Below are 12,500 nucleotides of genomic sequence, written 5' to 3' on the forward strand. Positions count from 1 at the left end.
CCAGATTGTTCTGTAAAGAAAAAAGTTTTTAAGAAGCTGTGATTACCGAAGAATGTAGTAAAATGTTTCTTTATATAAGGACGTTTATATTTCCTTTATAAATAGAAGAATAATTTGTAAATATACAGTACGTCCGAACATGCACGGAAGACCAATGTATATTTTTATAACCGCCCAAGGTCAGACGCATGAATATCCAGGAGTTAACGATGGAAATAATAATGAAACATCTGGATCTATATATATGCACGCCATCAATATCTGGCCCAATCTACCATTGGCATTCGTCTTCTGCAATCAAATGCAACATGCTTTTCCAGTTAGATCTGGACCCAACGCTTGACTGGAAGGTCTGGAAGCCAGAACTGGGTTGATTTGGTATTTAAAGACATCTTAATATTATTTAGGGATATTTTTATATTTGTTTAAACTGACTATTAGAGAATACTTTTCCTTATTAAGCTTATGAATGTGGTGATAACAGGAGTATATTACTTTTTTAATAAATTAGTTACCAATTAATATTAGGGTCTTTTAGATGATTGGTGATAGGTAGTTTATATATATATATATATATATATATTTGTATTTATATATATATGTATATATATATTTATATATATATATATATATACATATATATATATATATATATATATTTACATATATATATATATATATATATACATATATACATATATATATATATATATAGATATATATATATATATATATATACACACACATTTATATACAAACAATCTAGTGTAAGAGGAAGAGAGAGAGAGATAGAAACATCTGTTTAATCCTACAAAAGAAGAAAAGTCAAATTTTTACCCACCATGAAAGTTAACATTATAGGAAAACTTCACTCCTCACTCCTCATTGTCTTCAACAGGTCTCCACTCAATTCTCCTATTTTATTTCTGCTAAAAAAACGGGAAAGTTAATCTGCTGTGTCAGCAATACTACGTCGTTTCTCATTTGTTTTGATGAATCGTCATTAATGCATAGTTTGTCTCGGCATGACTGAATATATCCTTCACATCCTTTTTCATAGGATGCTGGGCTGAACGAGCAAAGGAGTGTATGTTTACTGCCACCTCAGATTTATCCTTCATCTCCTCCATCTACCTATTTTCGTATGCTCTCTCTCTCTCTCTCTCTCTCTCTGCAAGAGCCTGTGGCTTGCACCTTCAATGCAGGCCGTTCTAAAACGAATCTCTCTCTCTCTCTCTCTCTCTCTCTCTCTCTCTCTGCAAGAGCCTGTGGCTTGCACTTTCAATGCGAGCCGTTCTAAAACGAATCTCTCTCTCTCTCTCTCTCTCTCTCTCTCTCTGCAAGAGCCCGTGTTTTGCACATTCAGTGCAAGCCGTTATAAAACGACTCTCTCTCTCTCTCTCTCTCTCTCTCTCTCTCTCTAAACCACTTAAAATCTATATACTCATCAAAACAAAATCCCCAAAAAGCAGTTTGACAATCTCTCTCTCTCTCTCTCTCTCTCTCTCTCAAGGAACCACGTAAAATATATATTCTCGTCAAAACAAAATTCTCAAAAAGCATTTTGACATGATTCTCTCTCTCTCTCTCTCTCTCTCTCTCTGCAAGAGCCTTTGGTTTGCACCTTCAGTGCAGGCTGTTCTAAAATTAATCTCTCTCTCTCTCTCTCTCTCTCTGCAAGAGCCTTTGGTTTGCACCATCAGTGCAGGCCGTTCTAAATTAATCTCTCTCTCTCTCTCTCTCTCTCTCTCTCTCTCTCTCTCAAGAAACCACTTAAAATATATTCTCATCAAAGCAAAATTCTCAAAAAAGCGTTTGACATTCTCTCTCTCTCTCTCTCTCTCTCTCTCTCTCTCTCTCAAAACCTATATTCTCATCCAAACAAAATCCCCAAAAAGCAGTTTAACATTATGCAAAGGTGAACACCGATCGTACGATCAAGAAGTACTTTTAGAGAACAAGGAAGGACAAGCAGCCTACTATCTATCATTTAAAAGGGGCATGAGGCATTCTAAGCTGGGTATTAAAGGGGGTAAGGGGGAGGGGGTAGGGGTATGTTAGTGGCGAGAGCAAGGTAAGCAGGACTTATTAGACTGGCCAACTAAGGGGTAGCACCCTTCGGTCGCCATCATGGGTCGTCGCAGACTCCCCAGTCAGCTTTTTGGAGCCACGCTGGCAGCAGCAGCGCTGAAGTCAGCTGGTACAGTTGGTTGGTTTCTTCTGCATTGTGTAATTATACACACACACACACACACACACACACACATATATATATATATATATATATATATTTATATATATATATATATTATATATATATATGTATATATGTGTATATGTATATATAAAATGTATATATGTATATATATGTGTATATATATAATATATATATGTATATATATATATATATATATATGCATATATATATATGTGTGTGTGTGTGTGTCATTTTATGGCCATTACATACATTGTGCTAGATAAGTGGACGAGTTCACAAGTCTTTATATATCTATCTGTTTAATATTGCACGTGATTTTCCATTTAGCTTATTCTAAGATCTATTTTGTATAGTATTAAAACGTCGTTTATTAAGTATTAGCTGTAAAGTCAAGTACCAATATTACTACAATTGCCTAAGACATATTTAGCATATGATAGGAAAGAGTATTATGGCTGCTAAACGTTTAGCATAATTAGATTAACATATGTTTCTTATACAAAAAATATATTTTCTTTTCAGAATAATTACTTGAGGTAATATACTGTTTTTACCAAGACGCCACGAACCAGCTCGTCTTAACATTCAAGGAGTGACCAGAGTGAAGGTTAGCTAACGCATTCCTGAGTACTTCGAACAACCTCGTCTCCGTCGAAGATAATTATCTAGAAGCCAAAGAGAGTGAAATCATTTTAGTCAGAACTCCCGTGGTGGTGTTAGTCTAATGAGTGATATAGTTGTTAAAAGTGATTGAATAAGATTATTGATAAAATCTTGGAAAGTTTCTGAGTGATTTGTGATTTTAAGGTGTAGATATACAGTATACCTTAGTGTAAACGTCTGGAGAGAAGATTGACCATAGTGAAAACTCCCGTAAAGAAGAGACCACAGTGTAAACACCTGGATAGAAGATAGTGCATAGTGTAAACACCTGGATAGAAGATAGTGCATAGTGTAAACATCTGTATAGAAGATACTGCATAGTGTAAGCACCTGGATAGAAGATAGTGCATAGTGTAAATACCTGGAAAGTAGGGAGACCATAATTTAAACACCTGTTGATTAGATAGTTCACAGTGTAAACACCTGGAGAGAAGATAGGCCATAGTATAAACACCTGGGGAGAAGATAAAGATCAGAGACCACAGTGTAAACACCTGGAGAGAAGATAGACCTTAGTATAAAAACTTGGGGAGAAGATAAAAGACCAGAAAACACAGTGTAAACACCTGGAGAGAAGATAAAGACCATTGTGTAAACACCTGGAGAGAAGATAAAGACCACAGTGTAAACACCTTGAAAGAAGATAGAGACCAGAGTTCATAGTGTAAACACCTTGAGAGAAGATAAAGACCATAGTGTAAACACCTGGAGAGAAGATAAAGACCACAGTGTAAACACCTTGAGAGAAGATAGACCACAGTGTAAACACCTGGCGAGAAGATAAAGACCATAGTGTAAACACCTGGAGAAAGATAAAGACCACAGTGTAAAACCTTGAGAGAAGATAAAGACCACAGTGTAAATACCTGGAGAGAAGAGAGACCACAGTGTAAACACACTGAGAGAAGATAAAGACCACAGTGTAAACACCTTGAGAGAAGATAGAGACCAAGAGTTCATAGTGTTAACACCCGGAGAGACCCAATAAACAGCACAGGTTATATTGACTGCCTCTAGTAGACAGACCCCTTTAGTGAAAATGAGGGACCGCAAGATGTGGAACGTCACAGCCTCCAACTATGCCACCAACACTTTCAACCCCATCAGGAACATCGTGGAGAACATGCAGATTGTACCCAACCCCGAGAAACCCATGATTGCTCTCTCCATCGGTAAGTCGAACTTTGGCATCTCGCTTTTTGTACTTGTTTTAATTGGGAGGTTAAGAATTGGGAATTGTTTTTCTTCATTCATAGATTAGCAAGCTTCTCTCTCTCTCTCTCTCTCTCTCTCTCTCTCTCTCAAATACAAACTATCAAAGCACAATTTGCCTTAACCTCAATGAGTTTGTAGAACGAAGGAAGTAATATAGTTCTTTAGCAAGTTTTCTCTCTCTCTCTCTCTCTCTCTCTCTCTCTCTCTCTCTCAATACTATTGCAAAGACAAACTATCAAAGCACAATTTGCCTTAACCTCAATGAGTTTGTAGAACGAAGGAAGTAATAGAGTTCTTTAGCAAGTTTTCTCTCTCTCTCTCTCTCTCTCTCTCTCTCTCTCTCTCTCTCTCTCTTAATACTATTGCAAAGACAAACTACCAAAGCACAATTTGCCTTAACCTCAATGAGTTTGTAGAACGAAGGAAGTAATAGAGTTCTTTAGCAATTTGCACAACAACACTTGTGAGGAGAGCGCCTTTGCATGTTGATAAGCTTGTCATGTGATGTGCATCAAGTTAAGAGTTTCATTTGTTTACGGAAATGTTCTACTAATTTCCATATGTTTACATCCATACTCTTATAGAGATGCGTGGCTGTTTTAATCCTTATGTGGAAAATGACATTTCGAGGCTGTTACGTGAATGTGTGCAATTATATGCACAGCACCTACGGCTTCGGTGCATCCTTCCAGTCATTTTTATTATGCACTTATACTTTGACGCTAGGTGGCAGCACTAGTATCACCATTACAATCTGCCCATTGGAGTTAACCGTCTGTGTTTTGTTGGTCTGTGTCCAAGGGCTTCAACAATCCTAATTTGTTATCACTGTGCCATTTAAACGGAGATTACTGTATACGCCTTCTCTTGCTACCTGGATATTAAGATCATTCCTTCCCTATGCTTTTGTTTCTCTATATATCCAGCAATTTCCTATTCACTAATTCATCATTCTCCATTCTTTCCACATGACCCAACCATCTCAAAATACTTTGATCTTCACATTGAACTATGTAGAGTTTTTCACATTTATATGTATAAGTGATAAATAACAGTCCGTTGCAGGACTGGTCGATCACAGCAAACCAACCTAGTATGGGTGGCCCTGACTAGTACAGCTTTGCTGATCATGACGATATGCGAACATTTCACCACGTTAAGATATCCTCATTAAGAAAGGGATATTTTATATATATATATATATATATATACAAATATATATATATATATATATATATATATTAGGTTGGTTTGCTGATAGCGATCAGACAAAAGTCTCCCACCATCGCCAATCCGTAGTTGGCCAGCGTAGCGATAAAAACTGACCCAGCCCCAGACACGAGTAAAGACATGTCAGGGACCTTTGTCCTACAGTGAACTAGAAATGGCTGCATTTGTTGATATTGTTGTGTATGTATGTATGTATTAAATACAATTTTGGTAAAATAAATAGCAATATTTATACTACCAGTGTATGGCTTGATATTGTTGTGTATATATGTATGTATTAAATACAATTTTAGTAAAGTAAATAGCAATATTTATACTACCAGTGTATGGCTTGATATTGTTGTGTATATATGTATGTATTAAATACAATTTTGGTAAAATAAATAGCAATATTTATACTTCCAGTGTATGGTAGCTTTTCTCTTTAAAATCATTTTGCCAGTCTTGTGCTTGAATGTACAACCGCTTGAGTACCTAAACAGGATTTAGATTTTTTATTTTTTTTTATTTTTTACCTTTTAGATAATCAAGTTTTTTTTGGCTAAAGAAGCGAAGGATTTTAAAACCGGTATTTAATGACCTATTGCTCGAATTGCCTCCCGTTCTACTTGTTCTTTTTCTCTCCCCGTCAAGTACGCATAGACAAATTGAATGGTTAACTGTTAAAAATTTGCCGCAAAAGAAGAGGTAAAAATCCTGGAATAAATGTTGCCAGGAATTTACTGTTTTAAAAACGGAGACATTGACGTCAAGGAGTGATAGTACGGTCACCAACCCGTAAAATATGATAACAAAGTAGGGTAAAAATTACGGTCGCCTGTATTTTACTGAAATACGGCTTAGAATAGTATATTTTTTACGGAGATTATTTCTGATTAAAATTAATTTTTTTTTTAACAGTATACGCTTTACGTAACTAAGCGTTTGCAAAAATAACTGCTTTATATATATATATATATATATATATGATCTTTCTATGCCATTTCACACCCACGAACTTTCTTAGTTCGTCAATCCATCGTCTTCTCTTCCTTCCACTACTTCTTTTGCAATCTACCACTTACGTCTGTTTATGACCTTTCTATGCCAGTCTACACCCGGAAACTTTTTTAGTTCGTCAGTCCATCGTCTTCTCTTCCTTTCCCTGCTTCTTTTGCAATCTACCACTTACTTCTGTTTATGATCTTTCTATGCCAGTCTACACCCGCAAACTTTCTTAGTTCGTCAATCCATCGTCTTCTCTTCCTTTCCCTGCTTCTTTTGCAATCTACCACTTACGTCTGTTTATGATCTTTCTGTGCTAGTCTACACCCGCAAACTTTCTTAGTTCATCAATCCATCGTCTTTTCTTCCTTTCCCCTCTTCTTTTGCAATCTACCACTTACTTCTGTTTATGATCTTTCTGTGCCAGTCTACACCCGCAAACTTTCTTATTTCGTCAATCCATCGTCTTTTCTTCCTTTCCCTGCTTCTTTTGCAATCTACCACTTACGTCTGTTTATGATCTTTCTGTGCCAGTCTACACCCGCAAACTTTCTTATTTCGTCAATCCATCGTCTTTTCTTCCTTTCCCTGCTTCTTTTGCAATCTACCACTTACTTCTGTTTATGATCTTTCTATGCCAGTCTACACCCGCAAACTTTCTTATTTCGTCAATCCATCGTCTTTTCTTCCTTTCCCTGCTTCTTTTGCAATCTACCACTTACGTCTGTTTATGACCTTTCTATGCCAGTCTACACCCGCAAACTTTTTTAGTTCGTCAATCCATCGTCTTCTCTTCCTTTCCCTGCTTCTTTTGCAATCTACCACTTACTTCTGTTTATGATCTTTCTATGCCAGTCTACACCCGCAAACTTTCTTAGTTCGTCAATCCATCGTCTTCTCTTCCTTTCCCTGCTTCTTTTGCAATCTACCACTTACTTCTGTTTATGATCTTTCTATGCCAGTCTACACCCGCAAACTTTCTTAGTTCGGTCAATCCATCGTCTTCTCTTCCTTTCCCTGCTTCTTTTGCAATCTACCACTTACTTCTGTTTATGATCTTTCTATGCCAGTCTACACCCGCAAACTTTCTTAGTTCGTCAATCCATCGTCTTCTCTTCCTTTCCCTGCTTCTTTTGCAATCTACCACTTACTTCTGTTTATGATCTTTCTATGCCAGTCTACACCCGCAAACTTTCTTAGTTCGTCAATCCATCGTCTTCTCTTCCTTTCCCTGCTTCTTTTGCAATCTACCACTTACGTCTGTTTATGATCTTTCTGTGCCAGTCTACACCCGCAAACTTTCTTAGTTCGTAAATCCATCATCTTCTCTTCTTTCCACTGCTTCTTTTACAATCTACCACTTACCTATGCCAGTCTACACCCGTAAACTTTCTTAGTTTGTCAATCCATCGTCTTTTCTTCCTTTCCCCTCTTCTTTTGCAATCTACCACTTAGGTCTGTTTATGATCTTTCTGTGCCCCTTCACACCCGCAAACTTTCTTAGTTTGTCAATCCATCGTCTTTTCTTCCTTTCCTTACTTCTTTTGTAATCTACCACTTACGTCTGTTTATGATCTTTCTATGCCACTTCACACCCGCAAACTTTCTTAGTTGTCAATCCATCGTCTTCTCTTCCTTCCACTGCTTCTTTTGCAATCTCTAGGGACCCATTCTGTTATTTTAATGTCCAGCTGTTGTCTGCCATTCTCATTATATGTCCTGTCTATGTCCATTTCTTGTTTTTGTTAGAATATCCTCTACTTTAGTTTGCTCTCGTATCCATGTTGTTCTTTTCCTGTCTCTTGGTGTTATTCCCATTATTATTATTCTTTCATTTAGTATATATTAACTTACTTAGGGTAGTATATATTACATGCTAGGTAGCTTTTAATAGATTTGAAAAGTATTTTTGAGCACTTATAAAGATCGTAATTTTGACTTTCTCACTTAACAGATGGTATTAACTTTAGAATTATTCTCTCTCTCTCTCTCTCTCTCTCTCTCTCTCTCATCCTTTGAATTTGCTTCTATCTTTCTTTGCTGTATTCTCTCTCTCTCTCTCTCTCTCTCTCTCTCTCTCTCTCTCCATATTTTGAATTTGCTTCCATCTCTACTTTGCTGTATTCTCTCTCTCTCTCTCTCTCTCTCTCTCTCTCATCCTTTGAATTTACTTCCAACTCTACTTTGCTGTATTCTCTCTCTCTCTCTCTCTCTCTCTCTCTCTACTTTGAATTTGCTTCTATCTTTCTTTGCCGTATTCTCTCTCTCTCTCTCTCTCTCTCTCTCTCTCTCTCTCATCCTTTGAATTTGCTTCCAACTCTACTTTGCTGTATTTTCTCTCTCTCTCTCTCTCTCTCTCTCTCTCTCTCTCTCTCTGTCTCGAACACGTATGCCTCTTGAATATAAATACGTAGAATTAAATCTTTATTAGCGACATTAATGTAAAACCACATAATGAAGGAATTCTACATTTTTTTAACAATCCTGTACATTATAGGCACATACAGCCACATGCGCATGCTTACTAAGTACTTAATGTACAGCCCTGTACAAAAATACGTAGAATTAAATCTTTATTAACGACATTAATGTAGAACCACATAACACATAATGAAGAAATTCTACATTTTTTTACAATCCTGTACATTATAGGCACATACAGCCACATGCGCAGGCTTACTAAGTACTTAATGTACAGCCCTGTACTGCATTACATTGCATGAACATACAGATATCTGTATACTACTGTATTCTACAGCTGTATGCCTCTCACTCGCCCCTTTCACTCACCCTGACCTCCTACCGCTAAAGGTGCTGTGACGTCTCAAGATATGTGGGGCTATTTTAGGCACTAGTATACGCGACCTGTCAAAAATGATGGCTAATTATTTAGACAGATATACACACACATTCAACCCTTCTCAACCCCCCTCCTGTTTCCTACTACAACGCGGCAGTTGGGATTTCCGAGTGTATATTTACGGGTATGACTAGTCCCCCTTTTTTCCCCCTACCCATGGGAAAGGGAGGAGAGACCGAGTAGATATACGTCTGGCAATGATTCTTAGCGTGAGCAGATATATATATATATAATATATATATGTGTATATATATATATACTTGTATATGTATATACTGTATGTATACATATACTGTATACATACATACAGTATATATATGTGTATATATATATATATATATATATGTATATATATATATGTGTGTGTGTGTGTGTATGCATATATAATAATGCACACACACATTTATAAATTTTATATATATATATATATATATGTATATATATATATATATATATACACACACACATGCATGTATAGCCAACCCCTTCCTCTTTATTTATAAAGAAAATATACTTTTTCAGAACCCTTAAAATAACCTTTCCGTACATTTTTTATCTTTTCCAGGTGATCCTACAGTGTTCGGGAACCTGACCCCCGCCGAGGAGATCACAGAAGCCGTGGTGGCCTCCATAAGGAGCGGGAAGTACAATGGCTACGGACCGAGCACGGGTAAGCGCAAAATTCAGGTTCCCCTTCGTCAGGCTGGGAGGAGCGGAGAAAGATTTTTTTTTTTTTTTTTTTTTTTTTTTTTTTTTAGTCCCTTGGTACTTGGGTATATGGTTTGATTAATATTTATTTTCGAAATGGTATTTATTAAATGAGTGATATTTATTAAGAATATTAATTATACATAGGGAAAATATATATCAATACTTCATCTTTGATCTGTTCTCTTTCTGAAGGGATTATTAGTTTTAATATTTTTTAATGATGTATGGCTATAGATTCTCTCTCTCTCTCTCTCTCTCTCTCTCTCTCTCCCCTTTATGTATATACCTTATATATATATATTGTATATATATATATATTTATTATATATATATATATATATATATATACATTCACATGTGTATTTATATATAGATACATTAAAATGCATAATATTCCATTTATATATGATAAATAGAATGAACCCACAAGAATAAATTTCCCTTTACTTGTATATATATATATATATATATAATATATATATGTTTGTGTGTGTGTATGTGTGTGTGTGTGTTTATTTATAACTTGCTGACGTCACCTGGTGATCTCTTCATTATAATTCGAAACGTTCATGATATTTGGTTCCCTACCCGATCGGATCACTATTTATGCGCATTGAAGTCACCGTGCCTTATATGAGTTGGTACCTGAGAGAGGCAAGGTCTTTTCCTCATTGGAGTAAATCAGTAGTTTTAATTTCGTAAAATTTTTTATTTTACGAATTAAGATGAGAATCAGCACCTAAAGACCAGGCTGAGAGATAATACTTGAAATACGATCAATGAAAGACTTAAAACATGTTTTCAGACAGGCTGAGGAACAATACTTGAAATACGATATAATGAAAGACTTAAAACTGTTTTTTCAGACTGGTTGAGAAACAGTACTTGAAATACGATACAGTGAAAGAATTAAAACATTTTTTTTAGACAGGCTGAGAAACAATACTTGAAATAAGGTTACAATGAATGACTTAAAACATTTTTTTTTCACACAGGGCTGAGAAACAGTACTCGAAATACGATACAATGAAAGAATTAATTTTTTTTCAGACAGGCTGAGGAACAATACTCGAAATAAGATACAATGAAACAATGAAAATATTTATTCAGACAGGCTGAGAAACAGTTCTTGAAATACGATACAATGAAAGACTTATTTTTTTTTTTTTTCAGACAGGCTGAGGAACAATACTCGAAATAAGGTACAATGAAAACAAGGAAAATATTCAGAAATAGATTGATCGCCGAAGAATCTTAAAAGACTTTCCAAAAGAAGCTAATTTTTTGTGCGTTTGAAGAAAGAAATTTGTTTCTCAAAAATAATTTTGCTATAAAGAATCACACACAAGTTTTTGAATGAATTTACGTACAATAATTAAATGTTGAACAACTGTCCTAGACTTATTTATAATCATACTTTGAGTTTTGTTTAGAGTTCAACTTCATGCCCCATAATTTGCACTATGCACTAATTTTAGCTAGATCTTTATCAAGGGATTCAGCAACCCAAGATCTACATTCAGGAGATGGAAAGGATGCAAAGAGAGTAGCATCATCTGCATGTGTAACGAGCTTGTTTTTAAGCCTAAGCACATATGTAGCCTACATATTATGAAGAGTAATGAGCCATGAAAACTATCCTCAGGAGAACTACATATTGCATATATATATATATATATATATATGTATGTATATATACACACACATATATATATATATATATATATATTTATTATTATTATTATTACTATCCAAGCTACAACCCTAGTTGGAAAAGCAAGATGTTATAAGCCCAAGGGCTCCAATAGGGAAAAAATAGCCCAGTGAGGAAAGGAAATGAGGAAATAAATAAATGATGAGAATATAATTAACAATAAATCATTCTAAAAACAGTAACATATATACATATATATATAGTATATATATATATAATGCCCATCAATGTCACAATTATGATATTAATATTCTTTTACATTTTACAAGAGTTATACCTTCATCGGTGTAATCCTAACAATTTTAATCTAAACATATACTGTTGTTATTAAAAAAAAAATACTCTTACTATCTAAAAAAAATCTCTTTATTTTCCAGGCTTCGTTGAAGCGAGAGAAGCCGTAGCGAAGTACTGCTCGGTGGTCAGACGTAGCGGAACTTGAAGCTAAGGTGAGTTGAACACTTGGAAGGAGGTTATGTTTTTGTCCCTGTGTGTGTGTGTGTTTTGTTTGTTTGTTTAATTGTGAACTGCTTCCTGACCACAATTTTAATCGTAGAGTAATGAAACTTACAGGGAATAATTATTATGTAGAAAAACTGGAAATGATTAAATTTTGGAAGGTCAAGGTCAAATATTAAGGGTTTGGTGTGCTTGTGTGTGTTTGTTTTGTGAACAGCTTGCTGGCCTCAATTTTAATTGTAGAGTAATGAAACTTGCAGGGAATAATTGTTATGTAGACAACTGGAAATGATTAAATTTTGGAAGGTCAAGGTCAAATATCAAGGGTTTGTGTGCTTGTGTGTGTGTGTTTGTTTGTGAACAGCTTCCTGGCCACAATTTTAATCGTAGAGTAATGAAACTTAAAGGGAATAATTATTATGTAGGCAACGGGAAATTATTAAACT

The 12,500-nt window shown here is 35.4% G+C and overlaps 1 protein-coding gene and 1 long non-coding RNA gene across 2 annotated transcripts in view; both read left to right on the top strand.

Annotated features, from left to right (window-relative positions):
• Positions 1-2,101: 2,101 nt before the first annotated feature.
• LOC137652526 (uncharacterized) lies at positions 2,102-3,071 on the top strand. The gene is made up of 2 exons (XR_011046329.1): positions 2,102-2,209; positions 2,741-3,071. It is a non-coding gene; the product is annotated as an uncharacterized lncRNA (long non-coding RNA).
• A 686-nt stretch (positions 3,072-3,757) lies between these two features.
• LOC137652525 (tyrosine aminotransferase-like) overlaps positions 3,758-12,500 on the top strand; it is a 28,061-nt gene continuing 19,318 nt past the window's right edge. The window contains 4 exon segments of the mRNA XM_068385980.1: positions 3,758-4,053; positions 9,736-9,840; positions 11,973-12,016; positions 12,018-12,044. Of these exon segments, the coding sequence (XP_068242081.1) occupies positions 3,921-4,053; positions 9,736-9,840; positions 11,973-12,016; positions 12,018-12,044 (309 nt within the window). The 5' untranslated portion in view covers positions 3,758-3,920.

Source organism: Palaemon carinicauda, chromosome 13, assembly GCF_036898095.1.
Source record: "Palaemon carinicauda isolate YSFRI2023 chromosome 13, ASM3689809v2, whole genome shotgun sequence".
Lineage (NCBI taxonomy): Eukaryota > Metazoa > Arthropoda > Malacostraca > Decapoda > Palaemonidae > Palaemon > Palaemon carinicauda.